This window comes from Papaver somniferum, unplaced genomic scaffold, assembly GCF_003573695.1.
Source record: "Papaver somniferum cultivar HN1 unplaced genomic scaffold, ASM357369v1 unplaced-scaffold_31, whole genome shotgun sequence".
Lineage (NCBI taxonomy): Eukaryota > Viridiplantae > Streptophyta > Magnoliopsida > Ranunculales > Papaveraceae > Papaver > Papaver somniferum.
In genome coordinates this window covers 433,872-456,544 of record NW_020642151.1, presented here as the reverse complement: position 1 = coordinate 456,544, position 22,673 = coordinate 433,872, and the positions used below count along the sequence as shown (strand labels likewise).

The 22,673-nt window shown below is 37.7% G+C and overlaps 1 protein-coding gene across 2 annotated transcripts; it reads left to right on the top strand.

Annotated features, from left to right (window-relative positions):
• Positions 1-17,467: 17,467 nt before the first annotated feature.
• Positions 17,468-21,576, top strand: LOC113341801 (adrenodoxin-like protein 1, mitochondrial). Of its 2 annotated transcripts, XM_026586550.1 has the most exons (8): positions 17,468-17,493; positions 17,633-17,699; positions 19,808-19,872; positions 20,298-20,365; positions 20,528-20,634; positions 20,865-20,914; positions 21,000-21,082; positions 21,197-21,576. In XM_026586550.1, the coding sequence occupies exons 2-8, from the start codon at positions 17,642-17,644 to the stop codon at positions 21,309-21,311; spliced, it is 546 nt and encodes a 181-aa protein (XP_026442335.1). In that variant the 5' UTR covers positions 17,468-17,493; positions 17,633-17,641; the 3' UTR covers positions 21,312-21,576. The 2 variants fall into 2 exon arrangements, with proteins under 2 accessions (XP_026442335.1, XP_026442334.1); XM_026586549.1 differs by lacking the exon at positions 17,468-17,493 and having other exon boundaries at positions 17,523-17,699.
• The last annotated feature ends 1,097 nt before the right edge of the window (positions 21,577-22,673 follow it).

The following is a 22,673-nucleotide window of genomic DNA, read 5'->3' as shown; positions in this document are numbered from 1 at the left end:
CAAGTCCGGCTGCTTAGGTATGCATACCCGTTTGCATACTTGAGTGGATTATGTTCTGAAATCGGTTTATTCATTAACTAATACATTTATATAATAAGGAATATAGTACAAATAAACCTATTATTGAAAGATTTTATAAACCCTCTGAACATAGGGTAGATGGCCTTCCTAGGTTCTTTGAAAATTATGAATGGGGAATTATTCACCGTCCTGCGGGAACAACCTATTTTGAGTTGATAACCCAATTTTATGCGAACCTGCATGAGCCTGATACTGTCAACCGCACCTTCAAAACCATTGTTAAAGGAAGAATTTTTCTTGTGAATCGACAAGTTATTGCTGAACTTTTGAACTTGTCTCGTGATGGTGATTTTCTATTACCACCCCTGAGCATTTGAGACCTTCTCCAAATGTTCTCTCAAACTTCCTTCTTGCAAAGGATGTTTCCTGGTATGATGGTAAGATTGATTTTCATGATGCTGCATTGTTTCTCAAAGTTGGTGGAAAACTACTGGTGGAGAACTTGATGCCCAACACAATTGACTGACAACTATGGACCAGACCTCTTGCGGAACTGGTTTATTATATTGTTGAAGGGAGGAACATTGACTTCGGCGGCCTTATTATTCGTCAGATGATAAGTGTTAAGAAGATTTCGAAGAAGACTCCTGGCTTTCCTTGTCTCTTCTCAAGGATTTGTAGTTATTTTGGCATTGTTGCTGTTGGAACCAGTCTTGGAGGACCAAAAGTCTTGTCCATGAAAAGCATTGGAAAAATGTCCAGAACTCCAACTAGAACTCCTGCAACGTCTAATTCTCATCCGTCTTCAGCAAGAAGTTGAGTGTTTGACTGAGTATGTGGATTATGCCAAGACATCTTATCCTGAGCTGGGTGAGAAGTTTTATGAGATTGCTAGGGACTATTATGAGTTGAGTGATTAATCTCTGTATTTGCAATTTTTGTTTCTTGATTTGTCTGTTAAACTTGTAAGTTGAACCTTATTTGACTGTTATCTTTTAATAGTTGTAATAACTTTAATAGTACTTTATCCTTGAATGATTTTATCTTTCAATTAAATTGCTAAATGTGTTAAAGCCATAAGAAGTACAGATGAATATGTCAAAAGTTAAGCCTATCATGTCATTATGCAAATATTGATGAAGATATGTTGAACTTTTGATTGTAAAGATTAAGTCTATTATATGTCTTTATGAAAATATTGATGAAAAATAGAATTAATCTTTGTATATTCTGTAGGTCTTTCCCTGATTCACTTTTATGTGAAAGGAATGTGTGGCTACGTAAGTTCTCTTATATTGAGCATTTCCCATTAAATTAATCATGGGTTCTCTTGGGGTTAATTTAATTAAGTATTTTGGATACAAATTCATGTTTTATGTGAATTGTTTATGTACAAATAAATCCTTCTTTTCTTGTGAAAGTAAAGTCGCTCTTGTTGTTCTTTCGGGAATGACATTTAATGGGGGAGAGTTCTTAATTGAACTTGTGCTTAATTTCCAAATCTTTGTGGGGAGTGCGACTGTGGAATATTGTAGGAGTTTTCTTGTATCTTTATAAACTCCTTGATGAACATACTAAGTTTCGACTATGTGAAATCATCGAAACAAAATTGATATGTTCTTGTTTGTACCCAGAAATATTTCCAGGCACTAAACACGATGATTTTGGTGATGATGAGGAAAATAGGGTTAAAAACATGAAATAAGCATAAAGACGAGAAACACGAATTTTACGTGGTTCAGCATTGTTTGCCTACATCCACTGGTGAATCCCCTTGGGGAGTGATATTTTTATTGATATCAGAATTACAATGATTTTTATCTCCCCCTTCCTCTCAGGGTCACAATTTCCCTTATATATACAGTTATGAATTCTCTCCTCTCTTAATTGCTGAATAACATAAATTGAATAAAATTTCCATGCATGCCTGCTGGCCATGCCCTGCATGCCTGCTGGCCATAAACTGTCTTGCATCAATTCTGCATGAAACTGCATAAAATTGCCCTCATGTTTTAATTCTGCACTTGCTGGCATTTGCATGCCTCCTGGCATTAATCCGCATGAAACTGCCCTTGCATGCCTCCTGGCATTAATCCGCATGAAAATGTCCTTGCATGCCTCTTGGCATTAATTCGCTTTGCTGGCGGACTGGATTGACTGGATGACATGCATAGTGGATGGAAGTATGGATGGATGATCCCGCCTGTGGACATGCCCGGGGGACATGGACGGGGGAATGGACGGGGGACATGGACGGGGGACGTGCCCGGGAACTGGTTGGCAGCGTCGCTGGCAATATGGATGAAAACTGGCTAGAAGTGCGACTGGTAATTTGACTTCGATAGTTGATCGACGGTTGACTTTTACCATTGACTTTAACCGTAGTTAACTTTGACCATTGATCGGTCGCTGACTTTGACCATTGACCAGCCGTTGACTTTGACCATTGACCGGTCATTGAATTTATGTAATACTAGGAAGGCTGGTGGGCTGCGTCGGTTGACTGGTTATCATGCTTGGATGACAGCTGAACAGTGGACCAGGTAACATTCTGGCCCAATATGCGGAAATTTTACTCATGGTACAAACATCGCCCCCTCTTAACCTCCAACTTGTTGGGGGTTAAGAATATTTATTTTTTCTTAGTTAATGATGAAACTCGCCCCCAAGTGTGGATTATTGATGCTGAGGTGATTGGAAAACTTCCCTTGTTGCTTGCGGAAATCACAATCAAGACGCCCCCAAGTGAGGCTATTGTGACTGGGAGATCGGCGGGCAACAGTTGAGCATGAACAGTTGTTGTATGCAAAAACTGGACTGAAGACTGAACTAGTCTACAACGAAAGCGTGATACTGGAGCGGAGTGGTGTTGAAAGTGAGCTGTAACTGTTGATGTAAAACCGAACTGTGGCAGTTGCGTGCGAAAGAGTGTGATCCTTCAATAGTTGAGATGGTAACAGACTTTGTGTGTTGTTGGACCTCCAATGGTCTTGGTTGTGCTACTGGATAGGATATCAATCTTTATAGGTCGCCAATAGTAATATGAATCAGGATAGCAGCATCGATGTAGACTAGATCGTTGTAGTTGTTATGGAACTGGGATACAATGATTGCGATAAACTGGACTGCGACGGCCACAAAAAACTGTCCTCTGCAGTAATGAGAAAAACTGGACTGTAGCAGCTTCGATCAGCTGAAATGCAGCAGCGGCGAGAAAAGTTTCACTCCAGCAGTTGTGATCAGCTGGACTGCAGGAGTTGCGAACATAACTGGAATGTAGCATCTTCGATCAGCTGAAATGCAGCAGCGGCGAGCAAAGCTGCACTGCAGCAGCTGCGATCAGCTGGACTGCAGGAGCTATGAAAATAGCTGGACTACAGTAGCTTCGATCAGCTGAACTGCATCAGCAGCGAGCAAAGTTGCAATGCAGCAGCTGCGATCAGCTGGACTGCAGGAGCTGTGAACATAGCTGTACTGCAGTAGCTTTGATCAACTGAACTGCAGCAGCGATGAGAAAAGTTTCACTGCAGCATCTGCGATTAGCTGGACTGCAGGAGCTGCGAACATAGCTGGACTGCAGTAGATTCGATCAGCTGAACTGCAGCAGCGACGAGTAAAGTTGCACTGCAGCAGCTGCGATCAGCTGTACTGAAGGAGCTGCGAACATAGCTGGACTGCAGTAGATTCAATCATCTGAATTGCAGCAGCGGCGAGCAAAGTTGCACTGCAGCAGCTGCGATCAACTGGACTGCAGGAGCTGCGAACATAGCTGAACTGCAGCAGCTTCGATCAGCTGGAATGCAACATCAACGAGCAAAGCTGCACTTCAGAAGCTGTGATCAGCTGGACTACAGGAGTTGCAAACAGAGCTGGAATGCAGCAGCTTCGATCAGCTGGATTGCAAAAACTGTTGAGGGACTAGACTTAAACAGTTCGTTAAACCTGAGTGTAACAGTTATATAAAACCAGACTGCATCAGTTGCGTCGAACTGAGTGCAGAATTGATGAACAAAACTGGACTGCATCAGTTGCGTCCAACTGAGTGTCGCAGTTGCTTAGAAACTGGACGACAGTAGTTCGATCAACTTAACAGTAGTAGTTTAATTTCACTGATTGCAATGATTGCGTAGAAATATTAGGGTGTATGATCTCCCCCTCTTAATCCTGTAACTCGTTGGAGGATTAAGAAGTTTGGGTTACCTTTTGCTTATGGAGTGTTACGCAGCTCTCTCCAAAAGAGTTACTTTATACCATGGTATGTTACATATCTCGCCCCCAAATGAGGGTCATCAAAGTTGAAGTGATATGCAACTCGTCCCCAAAAGATAGTGATTATCATGTTGCCCAATGCTTGCACAAGGGTGCACTTCCTTGATACATCTTGCTCGCGCATGGAATAGGGTCGGTTTTTCTGCTATCTGGAATTCGCGCAGGGGGCCAATCCCACTATTCCAAATTCGCACAAAATTGAGATGTGTGCATCTCCTCATGCCTTGGCATGTGAAAATGCTCTCCACACTGTAGGTGTCCCAGTGAACAAAAGTATGCATGATCATATGAAATGATGCAAAAATATTTAATTGTATACATACCATATTAAAAATGTTATTGTGTGAGACTTTATGCCATGTTGTGAGTGAGAGGTGGCATCATTCTGTTGCTATTCTGGTGAATCAGGGTAGCTTCACGAAGACGTCACGATGAAGAAGATTGCTCGAACTCCCTTGCTATGTAGTAGCGGATATGTTTGGTGCAGTTGGCTTAGCATCTCGACTTGGATCGACTTAGCCACTTGATTTTATGTTTGACTGGATTACAGCTGTTACTGCAGAACTGGACTAGAGCAATTGTGACGCAAACTGGACTGCAGTAGTTACGATCAACTGGACTGCTGCATTGTTGAGGATAACTGGACTACAGTAGTTCGATCAACTGGACTGTAGCAGTTTTAACTAGCACCAAAAATGTGCGTGTTGAGGTTTATGAATCGAACCAGCACTCACGAACTTTGCACACGGGCATGTTGTGGGAAGAAACTCGATAGTGGTGGATGTGCCGCCCGGAACCTCAAAAATATTTTTTTTTTCAAACTCATGATTTTTCACCTCCACGTTGTATGGAATTGAAAAATGACTCCAACGAGCCAAAAATCACTCAATTTGGACATAAAACGAAGAAGTTATTGACGAAACAATATTCTACAAAACACGCGTATCGTGGCACTGATGACCGGGCATGTCAATCGCTGACCGACACACGGCGCTGTCGTGGCAATGCTGCTGACATGGCGCCGCCACGTTGCTAAAATGATGACGTGGCATCGTCCGAGATGATGACATGGAAGCCCACATGGGATAGGGGTGACGTGGCAGCCAACGTGTAAGCTGACATGGCAAGTGACGTGTTAATCCCAATGCTGACACAGTGGATGACGTGGCACAAGTGGTGATGACGTGGCAGCCAGTTGGATGACTACTGCTTATGTGGCAAACATCTGTGCTGACGTGTCAAACTTTTGCTGAGGTGGCACCCAAAAGTTGCTGACGTGGTACAATATCTGCTGACGTGCTGACTGGGACGTGGTATGCTGACATGGAAGTCGCTGACTGGACCCACTTGTCGACGTGGCAAGTGCTGACTAGATATGTGTGATGACGTGACGCTGCTGACGTGGCATCCTTGATGATGTGGCGTTGTTGACTAAGGCACCTTGCTGGCGCGGAACTGTTGATGTGACGCTGCTGATAAGCTACCGAGATGACGTGGCGCTGTTGACTGGACCGTCTTGTTGATGTGGCACCGGTATACTGACGTGACATCGAATCCGACAATTAACTGGTGACATGGCAGAAACGGATGGATGACGTGGTAGTCCATGTGGCAGCGGGTGTGCTGACGTGGTAGGTCCAACTCCTTGACATGGCTGCAAACTGGCTAACGTGGAAGATGACGCGGGTGAACTAGAGCTTGATCTGACGTGGGTGTCTAGCACCCTTTGACTTGGGTGAAAAGAACTGCTAATGTGGGTGATGAGCACACTTGACGTGGGTGTGCATAAGCATTAACGTGGGTGAACGAAACCTTCCTTGGGTGAACAAAGTACGACCGCCGGACTTGGCTTCCAAACATGGCCGCCGGACTTGGCTTCCAAACATGGCCGCCGGCTTTTTCCTGATTCTTTTTTTGTGTTTGAAACTTTTCGCGACGGTTGTCACGAATTGTGATCTTTCCTCTCGAACATTTTGTGATAGTTTTGGAGAACTGTTGTCTTTTCTATCAAGCCTTCTTGCAACAATTTCCTGCTTTATTTTTTAGTAATAATTTTCTTCAACTGTTACTGTCTCTCATGAATCTTCTTTGGTCTTTTAGCAACAGTTCTGGACACTGTTGCCGTTTCTCATGGACTCTTTCGCCATTGTTTTTGCTATACTTCTGTGACCTTTTCCGGAACTTTTTGAGGTGCTTTTCTGGGGATCTTTCTTAGGGTTTCCGCATCATGTCTTTGTCGTATGTGCAGCTGGTGCAGGTAGCTACGGACTTGGAACTCGGACATGGTGGTGGTGATTTCGACAAGCTACGAACTCGAATATGCTGTTGTTATGTTATCGAGGAACTGATTTTTTCGAACTTCTGACTGTAACATGCTGCATATCAAACATCTTACAATAATTTTGATGGTGTTTTCACTCAATCTTTTGTTGCGGACCGAACGTCCTGGCAACAGTTTCATAAGACTTTGTAGTGATGCAGTTTCAGTGGTTTCAGAAGGTAATGGCTTCAACAAATCTCGAACTGTGAATCTGGACAGTAGCAGTTGCGATCAACTGGACTGCAGTAACCGCGATTAACTGGACAGCAGCAGCTGCGATCAGCTGGACTGCAAGAATTGCGATCAAACTGGACTGCAGCAGTTATGATCAACTGGACTATAACAATGATTTTTGACGACGTTCAAACTGTTTTTTCACGGACATGATTTAGAAGCTTTCTATACTACTTTTCTCAACGGGATAACACGATTCCTTTTCTCGTAGTCCCCTTAGTCGGCGCCAATGTTTGTACCCAGAAATATTTCCAGGCACTAAACACGATGATTTTGGTGATGATGAGGAAAACAGGGTTAAAAACATGAAATAAGCGTAAAGACGAGAGACACGAATTTTACGTGGTTCAGCATGGTTTGCCTACATCCACGGGTGAATCTCCTTGGGGAGTGATATTTTTATTGATATCAGAATTACAATGATTTTTTCTTCCCCCCTTCCTCTCAAGGTTACAATTTCCCTTATATATACAGTTACAAATTCTCTCCTCTCTTAATTGTGGAATAACATAAATTGAATAAAATTTCCCTTCATGCCTGCTAGTCATGTCCTGCATGCCTCCTGGCCATAAACTGCTTGCATCAATTCTGCATGAAACTGCCCTCCTGTTTTAATTGTGCACTTGCTGGCATTTGCATGCCTGCTGGCATTAATCCGCATGGAACTTCCCTTTCATGCCTCCTGGCATTAATCCGCATGAAATTGTCCTTGCATGCCTCCTTGCATTAATTCGATCTGCTGGCAGACTGGATTGACTGGGCGACATGCATAGTGGGCTGACAGTATGGATGGAGGATTCAACCTGTGGACATGGCTGGGGGACGTGCCCGGGAACTAGTTGGCAGCGTCGCTGGAAATATGGATGAAAACTGGCTAGAAGTGCGACTGGTAATTTTACTTTGATAGTTGACCGACAGTTGACTTTTACCATTGATTTTTACCGTCGTTAACTTTGACCATTGATCGGCCGTTGACTTTGACCACTGACCGGTCATTGAATTTATGTAATAATGGGCAGGCTGGTGGGCTACGTCTGTTGACTGGTTAGCATGCTTGGATGACAGCTGAACAGTGACCCAGGTAACATTCTGGCCCAATATGCGGCAATTTTACTCATGGTACAAACAGTTCTCGTTTAGTCATGAAGTATCTCTATGAGAATTTCATTCTGATCCCATTAGTTTTCGTACCTTTGCCAATTTATATTGAAAAAAAGAGGGAGAATTAATGTGTACTTCACACTACAAATACATATGGTTTATGGATCATTATGTAAGGGGGAGTGGTTTTCATGTGAGATGAAGTATTGCCTAAGGGGGAGTGATACATATCACCATAGTATTGTTGTCAAAGTTGTGATACAATTGGACTTTGATGCTGTGTAATAATACTGTGATACTGTATAACAATGATTGAGAGATACTGTTTTCTCATTGTTATAGCTACGGATCTTCAAAAACTATGATGCTGATTTGAACACATTCAGAATCACTGGAGTACTTGGAAGTGACGAAGATTTCGAGTAATGTTGAAGAACCAAGGAAATCAAGCATTTGGATTGAGAGCTACAAAGTTTATTCATTTTGTATTCCATATGTGTTGATAGTTTTTCACTAAAATTGACAAAGGGGGAGATTGTTAGATCACTGCTCGGTCGAACTCGCAAGTGTTGCTATCTTAAGCTTGTAATACCCAGTATTTTTCTGTCCGGGTTTAGGGTTCTAGTTATGGCTCAGTTGGTATATGATGAATATAGAAGCCCAATATACACAAATTTATAATCAAATAGTTAGCCCATAAAATCTTTATTGTGACATTTAAAAATAATGTTAGTCTTTTTATGTTTTTTTAATAGAATAAAAATGTATTAAATAGTTAGAATATATTTATCATTGGAATAATAATATATTTGTGGGACATGAAAAGGTAGAAGTGAAAGAATTGTGGTGGAATTCTTAATAATTTGATTTGATATTTAAATAGGCACATGATGACTAATTATAGTATGGAATGAATTTAATGTGAAATTGATAAATGAAAGGATTTGGATTTGTGTTAGGAAATAAGAAGAAGGAAAATAGAACGTTTCGTTTGTAATATTAATTAAAAAACTTTAAGGAAGACATTTAAAATAGTTATTATTAGTGCATGCACTTGTAGTCTAGTGGAAGTAGATATTCGTCGTGAAAATGCATGGAGTCAAATTAATATAGATAATGCTTGGAAAATTAATGAATACTAATTATTATTGTTTAGTAATGTGTTGCTTAATTTACATGGACTGAAAATTTAAAAGTCTTTCGAACTTAGAAGCTTTATCTTATGAGTATTGAATTAAGCATATAATAAAGAGTATGAAATGTGAGATTTATAATAGTAGCATTTTGGAAGAGATTGAAACATTAATTTTGATATAATTAATCATGAAAAAATAAATAATATTAATGAAATGAAGATATTAAATTATAGATTAAATATTTTTGTGTGCATATATATATACTTGGCTAGAGAGAGGACAAGTAAAAACCCAACCTTCTTTCATCTGTTTTCTCTCCTTCTTTTCTTGGTTTACCTATATACCTTAGAGCAATAAACTCCCTCATATATAGTTTATATTATCTCTTCTTATATGTGAATAATTGGAGAATAATATTTGGAGTGTTTTATGGAATGGAAGAAACATATTGTTCTATGGATTGATTTATCGGTTTCATTGGAGTATGTTGAAATGAAAAATTACAATCAAGGTAGGTTTACTAACTCATCTTATAATCATATTTATTTGTGATTTTAAGGATTGGAAATAATGTCTTCCTCTTTTATCTTATTTGGAATTCTATATGAATAAGTATGAATGTTGTTTTGCTAATGTATGCATGACCATGAAATTATATAAATTAAATTATAAAAATAATTACTAAAAGGAAGAGTTCATGTTTTTCCGTTAGATGAAACTTCGTTTCATGTTAATGGCGGATAATGATCCCCGTGATTTAAATGGGTAATGATCCCCAGTAGGAAATTGTGTTTCCTGACCATCAATGGTGGTTGTTCGTGCCGGATAACGAAAATGAAACGGGTGATGATCCCCGAGAGCAATGGTATGATCCCCATAGGAACTTTTGTTCCTGACCATTGATGGCGGCTGTCCGTGCCGAGAAACGATAGGTGGATGTACGAACCAAGAACATTCGTACCGTGAACTCGTAAACTGAAACGAACTCAAAAGCTAAAATGAATAGAATAAACTAAAATGAATTGATTAAAAATTAACTCGGGTGTTGTGAAATTATAAAAAAGACGGTTGAATGCATTTTTTTTGTTTAATTCATTGTGATGTTTGTATAATTTTAGAGGATGGAAAAGTATGCCTATTGAGCCATCAATTCACCCCAATTGACATTTTTTTGCAGATATTATGGAATGTGGAAGTGGAATTTAAGAAGTTAGCTACCATGTTGATTGTGTTGTATTTCTTTTATTTGTTTGAAGTGTAATTTGATTTTAATATTTTTTTGAGAAGGTTGTTAGTGGATTTATATAATTAATTGAATTCATGTATAAAATAATTCTCCAAGCTTAGTGAAATAATTATAGAAAATAAAAACTTTTTGCCTCTTTCCGACCCGTAACGCTTCGAGTTCGAATCTCTATATGGGTTTGACCCTGGTCCAGAACTCGGGGTGTTACAAAGCTTGTTGTCAAGTTTAGTTGCCAAAACTATAAGTCTTGATTTTCTAGTCTACTTATAGCTAAGTCTAGGATTAGGATAGAAAGTATAGTTGAGCTTTAGACTTCATGACGTCCATCGATCAAAGACAAAGAACTACTAAGGGGAGCTTGTGGAACTTCATCAACAAAAGGTATGTGGAGACTTGAACTCATCTATCACTCAAAAGTCTATCTACTCTATGTCCTATTTGAGACAAAAGTCGTATAGCTATATAGACATCAATTATACACATTTGATATTTCGATCCGAGTTTAACTCGCTTAGATATTTCTCGAAATATGTGTGGGTAAGATTTCACTTTAACCAAGTTCATCTTATATTCTTGACGAAAGTCAAAAGATGATCATGTGAAAATTTCCTTGTAACATCTTACATGATTTGTGTGAGATAGTCATTTGATGTAGACTCGGAACGTTTCGTATTGATCATTCAATCACTTGAAAATTGCTTTGAAGCTAATAGTTTGTGTGAGACAGCTATTGTCGTCTTCTGTGTGAGACAACGTACCCATTTGCATACTGGTGAGAACAATCCAAGTCCGGCTACTTAGGTATGCGCACCCATTTGCATACTTGAGTGGGTTATGTTCTAAAATCGGTTTGTTCATGATCTAATACATTTATATAATAAGGAATGCAATCGTTTGTAAACCGTGGTTATAATGTTCATGAATTGATTCGAGTGAATCAAAATTGACTTTGCTTCAATTGTGTCATGTATACTTCTATGAGAATATAAACAATTGAACAACTCTAGAACTAGTTTCATTTGAGTCATTTGAACTAGTTATGGTTAAGATGAATAAGGTTGATATGAAAGTGTTCATATGGCTAACTTCGGTTATGTCTAAGTTCGGTTAACTATTGTTGAGCCAACAAAGGTGCACACGTTTATGTACGGTTACTCGTATCTAAATGAAGTCACTTTTTCATTTGTGTGTAACAAGATAAGTTCGATCTAACGGTTGAAAGATATTAGCTTGAGTCTGATCAGGTTTTCATATAACGGTGAATATTGAATGCTTTATTACCAAGGTAACATTGATTGCAAACCCTGATTTGAAGACTATATAAAGGAGAACTCTAGAAACTGGGAAACGTAATCCCCACACCTCCTGTGTGATAATAGTTGCGATTAGAGTCGATTATCGTTTAACCTTAGGTTTATTTAAAACCATGTAGGTTAACGACTTGAAGACTTCATTGAGATTGTGAAGCCAGACCAAGCTATTTTCTCTGTAGTTGCATGTTCTGATCTTGCTGTTTTCTATCGTGATTGAGTACTATCTTCTCTAAGATTTGCTCGAGATTTAATTTTCGATAGGCAAGATAAAAAGTAGGTACAAACATCTTCGTCTCATCGTTTGTGATTCCACAATATCTTGTTTTTCTACCATACAATTAAGATTATTATGAGGTGATTTATATCTCTAGGTTGTTCTTCGGGAATATAAGTCTGGTATGTCAATTGGTTCCTTTTCACCCTGATTTATCAAAAGAAGGAATAAAACTCATAGGTATATCTGTGGGAGACAGATTTATCTATTAAATAGACTTTTCTATGTGAGAAAAATTGGTTTATCAAGTCTTCGACTTTGGGTCGTAGAAACTCTTAGTTGTGGGTGAGATCAGCTAAGGGAATCAAGTGTGCAGAATCCGGCGTGGTTCTAGAGGCGTAAGGAACGCGACTGTACCTTGATCAGGGTGAGATTGGTTAAGGATCAACTACATTCCAGTCCAAAGTTAACTTGGAGTGGGCTAGTGTCTGTAGAGGCTTAATACAGTGTGGTGTTCAAATCTGGACTAGGTCCCGCGAGGTTTTTCTGCATTTGCGGTTTCCTCGTTAACAAAATTTCTGGTGTCTGTGTTATTTCTTTTCCGCATTATATTTTCTATATAATTGAAATATCACAGGTTGTGCGTAAGTTCAATCAATTGTGAATCCAACCTTTGGTTGTTGATTAAATTGATTGACACTTGGATATTGATTTTTGATACTGTCCAAGTTATTTCTTATATTCAATCGGGCTCGCAAATTCTTATTTGTTTGATTGCAGATTGAATTGAGAAATTGAGGTATAACTCTTTGATATACTTTTCTTGAGATTGAGTCTGACTATCTAGTTTATTCTCTTGAAAGTATATTGTTATTAGTCTATACAGATTGCTAAGCGAAATATTGGGTGCGGTTGTTAGACCCCCGTTTTTTCAGTCTTGGTGCAGATCATAAAATAAATGATATTGCCAAGATATTCAACTACAAGATTGAAAAATTACCATTTAAGTATCTTGATATGCCATTGGGTGCCAATAAGAGCAAACAAGCATATGGGATTGTATCATAGAAAAATTCCAGAAAAAGTTAGTAGTATGGAAGCGAAAATTTATCTCAAGAGCAAGAAAGATCATACTCATTAATAGTGCACTTGGGAGTCAGCTAGTGTACTTTATGTCCTTAATACAAATGCCGACAAGCATAGAAAAGAGAATAAACGAGATTATGATAGAATTTCTCTGGGGGGACAACAAGAGAAAAAATGAAATTCAGTTGGGTTGCTTGGGATAAATGCATTACACCAAAGGAATTGGGAGGTCTGTGAATTAGGAACTTAAGAGAAACCAACAAAGCATTGCTAGAAAAATGGGGCTGGAGATATACTCGAGAAAAATAGGCCTTATGGAGAAAAGTCGTACACCAGAAGACAAAATCTGACAAACAAGATATTTGGCCTCTAGTCTCTAAAGACACACATGGCAAGGAATTCTGGAAGGGTATACAAAATGAGGAATGCTTGTTGCAATGGAATATAACTTTCAAGATTGGCAATGGAAGAGATGTCGAATTTTGTGTAGATGCTTGGAAGATTAACGTCCCCTTGTGTGAGACACACATACATGCATTCAAAGTTGCAGTTAATAAGAAGGAAAAAATAGTTGATATGGTGCATGAGAGAGATAGAAAATTGATATCGAGGCCAATCCAAGTGCATTAACGATAACTAAATTAAATAACATACTCTTTATAATTGGGAATCCTCCAGTTTTCACAGATAGAGAAGACTCAATCAGTTGCAGGTTAGGTAAAGACTACACACCCAGAGAAGGCTATAGCTGGCAAATACAAAACATGCACAACAGTTTCTCTTCATGTCTAAAACATGTATGGAGAAAACATGTTCCCCCAAAATCCCAAGTGTTTGTCTGGTGTTCCATTCAGAATGAAATCCCTTCAATTGAAAACCTACTCAAAAGAGGAAGTCAGATCAATGATACTTTGTGCAACACTTGTAATGGAGAGAATGAAATAGTGAACCACCTACTGATTAACTGTCCTTTCACTAGAAAAGTGTGGCTCTACTTCATCTCCATAATGGATACCTCGTGGGTACACAGAGATAATAGCGGCACAAAGTTTGAGGATTGGAAAGCAAACTAGAACAAGATGATTGTGAAAAGAGTATGGCTTATACTATGATTTGCAGTGGTGTATATGGGTAATCTGGCAAGAACGATATCATAGAGTTATGGCCAATCAAAGAGGAAGGACTACTGAGATGATTATCATTGAAGTTAAGAGACTTATATTTCAATGGGTTTCTATACACAATTATTTCTGAGAATAATAGCGTAACTGGGCTACAATTCTGTGTAACTTTATTTCTTTTCTTTTTTTAAATAAAGTTTTTACCCCTTTTCTCTCTCTCTCTCTCAAAAAACGAAAAGAAAGAGTCTGCCACTCTTTCATAGGATGTTGGAGTTTCAGCGTTGGTTAAAAATTTTGGACTGAAGCTCAACGTGCAAACACGTAATTTACATATCTCTTAACTCCATTTGATTCGATTGTTCGTGACTGACCGATGTTCTTGTACACTCTAGCTCTCACCTCAATTCTGGCAAATCAAACCCATTTGGTGAAGATGAAGCTTCTTCTAATGGATACCCAGTGAAAGGTGGAATCACTGGCGTGGATGTGTTGTACGATCAATTTTCAATAATGCTTTATCCATTGCAACAAAATCCAACACATAGAAGTGTAAAACATCTAAAACAATTATATTCTCTACAACCATTTTGAACCACTCATCGTATTGGTTTTCGTCACAAGGAGTGAATAATGTCTCATACATTTTCAATCCTATACTCTTCAACCTATTATATTCCATAGGCGGTAGATATAAATCAAGATTTTTATTTTTGCACTCCAATTTGACCAACTAACTGTCCAGCGTATCTTTCTCCATAAAATTAAAAAGAAACATGAACAACAATAAAAGTAAAATAAAAAAAGAATGGAAAATAAAGCGGACTTCGACTTCGAAGCATTCAAAGATCGTTCAACCGATTGAACTTGGGATATCTATGGGATGATGGTCATCACACTGAGTACCCGCTTCCTATGTCGAGGAAAATGAGGTGTTGTTACATTAAAATATCGTCTACGACACTACAAGGGGAAAATCGCCTATAATGCGAATTACAACTATTTTAGGTCTTCGAAGTTTACAGTTTCAATCTTCTGTACAGACATAAAGCTTTGGAATAATTCAAAATTGACTCCCATAATTTAGTTGGTGAGTGCCCCCTCACCCCAAAAACTATCTGAGGGAGTCTACTAAATGTATCTATCGGTTTTAATAATGTCCAAAAGTCCGAGTTTACAAAGCATTTTGGTTGCAGTTTATTGGCATAGGTAACGCAAAGTACTAGTTAATAAAAGACCTAAATAACGAGCATGAACAGCAGGGGATGTAGCTCACATGGTATAGCGCTCGCTTTACATGTTAGAGGTACGGGGTTCGATACCCCGCATCCCCAATTTTTTGTCTCTCCAAAACTCAGCTTTTTAGGCACAAATAGTAAAACACTACTCCAAACTTTTCCTATAAACCCCTTCCTCCTTTTTTTTCTTATTCTTCAGGATATCATCATGTTGAGATCAAAACTCTCACAGTTCTCGTTTCTACTCAGACACAAACTTTCAATAGGTATGTACAGTAATCTAAAAAGATTTCACCTTTTTATTTTCATTTTTATGTAATTTCTTTCTCAACGCATAATATTGTGGAAAATTAGAATCTGCGTTGTTCAATTTCCTTGTTAGTAGTGTTGTTTGAATCCATTTTGAGATTGGGTTTTGATATTTTGATGGAATTTTCGAGGGTTGTTCACAATTAGGTCTTTAATTAAATGGGATTTACCTAACTATCAATGTTCTGTTTGTTTGGGATGAATTAGGTTAAATGTTTGATGAAATTTGTCTTTGTTTGTTTATTTTTAGCTGAAGAACCCCATTTTGATCATGGGTTTTAATTGTTACCTTGAATTATCATATAGGCACTATAAATTAGGTTGTTAGAAAACCCCCCATTTTGATCTGAATGGTAGTTTTGAACTCATATATGAACTTCTTTTTATTTGATTTTAAGTAGAAGGAAATCCACTAATAAATTCACTGGATCCCCAAGAACATTATAGAAATCACAAAGTTTCTTCGTCTCAGACTTTGTGATTCCACAAGTTTCGACTTGTGAGGTGAATAATAATTTAGGATGCTCTTCGAAGTCATAAAAATGGATTTTGAGGTTTTCTAGACTTTGTTTATTGCAATCGATTTCCAACCTCACCTTGATCTTTGATCAGAACAGAAATAACACATATATGCTTATATGTGGGAGGCATATTGGCTTAAAGTGTTCAATTGAGTTGAAGAAACTCTTAAGCTGTAAAGGACGTCAGCTAAGGGAATCATTTACGCAGAGTTCTGCTTGAATTCAAGAGGTGTAAGGAGCGCAACTGTAACGGAATTGCTGTGACGGTTTAATTTGGTCTCAACTACATTCCAGTCCAAAGTTTGGATAGTAGGCTAGTTTCTGTAGCGGTTTAATACAGTTTGGTGTTCAAGTCTGAACTAGGTCCCGGGATTTTCTGCAGTTGCGGTTTCCTCGTTAACAAAATTTCTGGTGTCTGTGTTATTTCTTTTTCCCCATTATATTGTTTATATCTTTATAATAGAAATATCACAGGTTGTACGTAAATCAATCAAAGTAGATATATCCATCCTTGTTTGTTGGATACGACTAGTTTGATTCTTGGATATTGATTTTTGAGTTCGTCCAAATACTCTCACACGTAATCAGGTTCACAGATTCGGTTCTGTAAACTTTCTGATTGTAAGAGAAAGAGATACAAGATCTTAGTATAGTTCTTTGATTGAGATTCATTAAGTGGAACTCTCGGAATTGTGTTCGAGTTTAGGCCATACAAGTTGCCTTTGAAAAAGTTGGTGGTGTATTTTGGTACCCCAGTGTTTTCAGATGTGTTGGACGATTAATTTCCGGTAATGCTACCCATTGCAAAAAAAAATCCAACACATACATGTGTAAAACATCTAAACCAATTATCCCCTCTATAACCATTTGAACCATTCATGGTATTGGTCTTCGTCACAGGAGTGAATAATGTCTCATATACATTTTCGACCCTCAACTCTTCAATCTAGTGTCTTCTATTCCAAAGACGGTGGATATAAATCGAGTTTTTTTCTTTTTTCCTTTTTTTGTTGCACTCCAATTTGACCAACTAAACTGTCCAGCACATCTTTCTCCATAAAAAAAACAACATAAACAACAAAACAAATAAAATAAAAAAACTTGGTTGTTTATGAGATGCTGGTCATCGCACTGAATACCGCTTCCTATGTCGAGGAACCGCCGGTGTTGCTATATTGAAATATCGTCTACAAGACTACTAGGAAAAAATCGCCAATAATGCCAATTACAGTTATTTTAGTTCTTCGAGGTTGACAGTTTCAATCCTTTTATACATACAGTATATAAAGTTTTGGACCAAGCCAGAATTGAATCCTCGAAACATAACTATAAAGTGTCCAAAATAACGAGCATGAACATCCGGGAATGTAACTATAAAGTGTCCATTTTTTTTTTAATTATTTACCAATTTAACTCGCTTAAAAAACTCAGCTTTTTAGGCACAAATAGTAAAACACTACTCCAAACTCTTCCTCTAAACCCTTCCTCCTATTTCTTCTTCTTCAGGAAATCATCATGTTGAGATCAAAACTCTCACAGTTGTCGTCTCTACTCAGACAAAGACTTTCAATAGGTATGTACAGTAATCTAAAAAGATTTCACTTTTTTCTTTTCTTTTTTATGTAATTTCTTTCTCAACGCATAATATTGTGGAAAATTAGAACCTGGGTTGTTAGTAGTGTTGTTTGAATCCATTTTGAGATTGGGTTTTGATATTTTGATGGAATTTTTGAGGGTTGTTCACAATTAGGTCTTTAAATGGGGTTTACCTAACTATCAATGTTCTGTTTGTTTGGAATGAATTAGGTTATTTTTGATGAAATTTGTGTTCGTGTGTTTATTTTTAGTTGAAGAACCCCATTTTGATCTTGGGTTTTGATTGTTACTTTGAATTATCATATGCGCACAATAAATTAGGTTGTTAGAAAACCCCCCAATTTGATCTGAATGGTAGTTTTGAACTCATATATGAACTTCTTTTTGTTTGATTTGAAGCCGAAGGAAATCCACTAATGAATTCACTGGATCCCCCAAAGCATTACCCCTATATGTTTGTTACTACCTCTTTACTTCTTTAAGATGTTATTTCTCTGGGTTTGAAAGCCTACTCATCCTTCCCAGACAGTCAAATGTGCCAGCTAACTGCAGATTTTAAGTGCTCTCTTGTTTTTCTTTCACCTAGCTTTTTTCTGTATGGCTGTATCTCCTTGAGATAATTGATATTTGAATGGTGGGAGTGGACCCAGATAACTTTAGAGGCATTGAGGAAATATATTCATCACCTTGCATATTCGCTGTGAAGCATAATATGGTCGGGTGTTTCACAAGGCCTGTTAAGGAGATGCCATCTGTTTATGATGACGAGGCTTCCTCGCCATAGCAAAAATGGAAATTGACACAAATATATGAATTCAGTGTTTCAAGATCCTGATTTGCTCTCGTATCTGCTCATCTAACACAAGTAGGCTGCAATTCTTTTAGGTGGCAGACTACACTCTAATGTTTTTTCACGTATATTCAACTTTATGTCACTCTTAAAGAAGAAGAAACGCCAATAAGATGGGAAATCTCGATTAGAAATGGTTGTTTCGTATATTTATTCGTAGGATTCCATGGTGGGAGTATATTGTCTGTAGCATCTCCTGAGCTCCACATGGGTCCGTATTTCATAAGCCTGTCCAGATATTATAAGTCGATGGATGGAAGCCACGGAAGACTAAAATCCTCTTCCTCCTAATCTCAATGGTTTTCCTCTGAGGCATGATTTTATTTTCAAAATAATTGGTTTTCTGGTTAGATCCGATTTTTCTCTCGCATGAAGCTAATAGAATCCCTTAATTTACTTCTATATTCATCTAAAAATAAAACTTTCAGTTCTTTTTTTCTTTCTGGATGTTGTGTCAGTGAGGTTAATGAGCATGTGGATGTTTGCTATCCATTGTATCTGCTTATCTTTGAAAAGCATTTTTAGGTCATAATTTGTACTCATCCATAGCCTTTGGCTACTGTATCTGTGTGATTTGATGGATGTTGTTCTCTGGGTTTGTTGAGAAGTTGAATTTTTCTATAGGTAGTCCAGGCTTCAAACAAGGAGGCGACCGTTTGCAGATATTGTTTAGATAGATTTTTGAGGATGCGGTAACAGTTACGATAGTTGAGGTTGAATATGTTTTGGGATTGTTCACTAGTATGGTGTGTTATTCAACCTGTGGCCAAACAGAGAAATTACTAGTTCACAACTGTTGAGGTTAGAAGAAGATCAATTTCGACCTACTTCATGTTTACACAGGATAAGGCCTTTTGTATTTACGATATAGAAATGTGTGTATGACTGTTTCAGCGGTAAAGCACAGTTACACTTTTTAAGTAGGGAGCTGCTGTCAAAATGAACGAAAGTTGCGTTATGGGGGCTTGCCAGTTGTAGAAAAATGATATGGAGCATACCCCTGCTATTACTATATGTGTGTGAATATCTAGCCTGGTTTTTGAATTCAAACGGCCACCTGTACAAGATTATTCTAGCTACTTATTTTAGATAATGGTGTGTGCAAAGGATATGCATGTCGATGTCATTTAGGGATTATAAGATTGGGATAATTAGTGAAGTTGCTTAAATGTTTTCCAGTTGATTTGAATGACATCAGAAACTAATTTTAACACAATTAATTTCTCTTTTGGCAGGTCGGGCTACTATAAGTAAAAGGGGTTACTTGCAAGGACCTGGCCGTGCCTATTTTAAAACCTTGGTCAGTATTACCTCTCTCTAATATTAAAGGTATCTGTTTCTTTTTGTCTAAACACTATGTTATTTCCAAATACATCTAATTAAGATCTTACTTCAGCATTACTGTGTCTCCAAGTTGGGAGTATTTCCCCATTATATGAAGGTTAACAATTTAGTTGATGAAACAAAGTAGTCTTAAGACAGGCCTGCCTTCTTTTTTATAAGGCAGATTCAGATAAAATCATCTTTTGGTGGATTAACATTATTATTATAAGTTGAGTGGGCTATCTCTGATCTGATGAACTAGCATCCCGACTGATTAGCTTCTTATTCAAGTTGTTAGTCTGGCCAAGTGTTGTTGACATCCTTGTTTTATTAGCTGGACTGGTGAATTATCAATCTGAGCCTCCGTAAGTAAATCTAGTATTGTGAATATATAATTTTCAGAAACCTCGTCCTCTTTCAACTTCAGCTGCGGATACTGCTCAAGGGGAAGGAGATAAACAAGTAAAAAAGTAAGTTCTTGCTAACTTTACCATAATTGTGTCAAAGTTAAATGAGAAAACTGAAACTAGGTTAGCCTACGAAAAGAAATTGTCAATTGGTCCTTAGTTCACTAGTTGGATTCAACTTCTTCCTTTCTCTGTTTCCTCATTTTGCTCTGTGTTATCATGCAGAATATCTGTAATATTCATCGACAAGGATGGGGAAGAGACGAAAATCATGGTTCCTATTGGCATGTCCATGTTAGAAGCTGCCCATGAAAATGATATAGAACTTGAAGGTAATTAGTAGCTATATTTTATCCGAACCTTCAATTAACCATATCTCAGCTATCTATTTCTCTACTGGGTATAATATTCTCGTACGAAACACAAAACAATGATCTCAGATTCTTTTTCCTTTCTTTTTTATTGGTTACTTAGAAGTTCTCCTTCGAATATTATAGCACTTAGTGAAACAAGGTTATTCATCGGAATAGGAACTGATAAGTGTTTTCTGATTTGATAATAGGAGCTTGTGAAGGATCACTCGCGTGTTCCACGTGTCATGTGATTGTGATGGTATGCACGTAATCGCACATAGATTTCTTTCATGGCGTTTTTGCTCTAAAGATGATTCCAAGCTAACAACCATCTCTCATTTCAGGATACGCACATGTACAATAAGTTAGACGATCCTACAGATGAGGAGAATGACATGTTGGATCTTGCCTTTGGGTTAACCGAAACGTGAGTCTTCCTATGATGCTTTGCTTACCAAAACAAAATAATCACCTCCCGGTTACAAAACCAGTTTTGCGCCCATTGATAAGGAGTTATTTATTGCTGGGTGTATTCTTGCAGGTCACGTCTTGGATGTCAAGTGATTGCACGGCCTGAACTTGACGGTACATGCTTAGCATTACCGTCTGCAACCCGGAATTTTGCCGTTGACGGGCATGTACCAAAACCACACTAAACATTTTCTAAAGGTGAGCTTCCAGATTTATCGACATTATAATGATCGTTGAAACCCTGGTGAATACAGAACTCAGAGTATTATCTTCATGAGTGTAAAGAAGTACGTATCTCATTTTTGTAGTATCTTTCTCGATCTTAGTAGATTAGAGAGCCAATGTCTTCCTCAAACCCGCATATGTATAAGTACAATTCTTTATTTATAATTTGTTGAATTTTATGTATCTGCATCTTCTCTCAATAAAACACTCATTCTGGGACAGAGCTCATATCTGCTTTTGAAAGTCCACCTGACACAAAAATTTTGGTTGCTGCTACCCTTATTTTCCTATTCTGCATTCAATTATTAATCTAGGCTTCAACTGTGAGCACCTCTGTGATATTCTTGGTATAGCTTTTGAACCATCATTTGGGGCATACAAGATAATTTTGGGGCATACACACTTATTATGCCATCCAATGCAAGATGCTAAGGGGTGTCCTAGTGATGCTTAGGTTAGTATAATACCCTTACATAGTTTAAATTACATTACTACTCTTCCATTTAATTAAATTTTAATCCTAAAACTCTCCCACTAATTAACCCATCCCCTAATTAACTACCCTCCCACTAATTAATCCTAAAACCGTTACTTAGGAATTTTTTTTTTTTTTTAAAGTTTTAAAAACCGAAAACCCTTCTCTCTCCCTCTTCTTCTCATTTTCTTCTCCAAAATTTCAAATTTTCTGAAAATTTCTTTGTTCGATTAAGTTCCGATTAAACACATACATGTCACCTCGTGTTAAGCGATGTGATTTAAGATTTTTTCGTGGTTGTAATAATGAGGTTCAAACTCTCGGACTTGTGAAGATTAAATTTAAAGATTTAATAAAATTATATACAAAATTATTAACAATGGGTGCGAGAGGTAACAAAGACACTAGATTCCACTATTATGCAAAATTGGATGATAAATATTTCAAAACTCTATTCAATTCTTAAGTCCTTTTTTATCTCTAATTCACTATCAATCATACAGATTCTCAAACATTATTTGCAAACCTTAAGCATAGATTATCAAGAGATTAAACCAAGCATAACCTATCAAACTGAATAACAAATAATTAAGACAATCATTCAAACAATTTAAAACTCTGCAAAAGCAGCGATTAGGTGAATTATATAATTAAATGAAATAGTTACCCATTTATGTTGCATGAATAGCTTCCTCCATAGCCTTGGTTACGAGGGAATCAGCTCATCATAGTATAAATGCTCTCAAAATAATTTATTATGGCTCAAAAATGGTTTACAAATGATGAGAAGAAGAGAAAAAGGTGTAAACTGTAATCTGCGACGCACAAAAAGCGTCACAGAATGAAC

Excerpts from the sequence above, each read along its gene's own strand:
- LOC113341801 (XM_026586550.1), top strand. The coding sequence starts at position 17,642 with ATGTTGAGATCAAAACTCTCACAGTTGTCGTCTCTACTCAGACAAAGA. Across the intron at positions 20,635-20,864 it reads AAATGATATAGAACTTGAAG|GAGCTTGTGAAGGATCACTC; the intron begins GTAATTAGTAGC and ends ATTTGATAATAG. Across the intron at positions 21,083-21,196 it reads GCCTTTGGGTTAACCGAAAC|GTCACGTCTTGGATGTCAAG; the intron begins GTGAGTCTTCCT and ends GTATTCTTGCAG.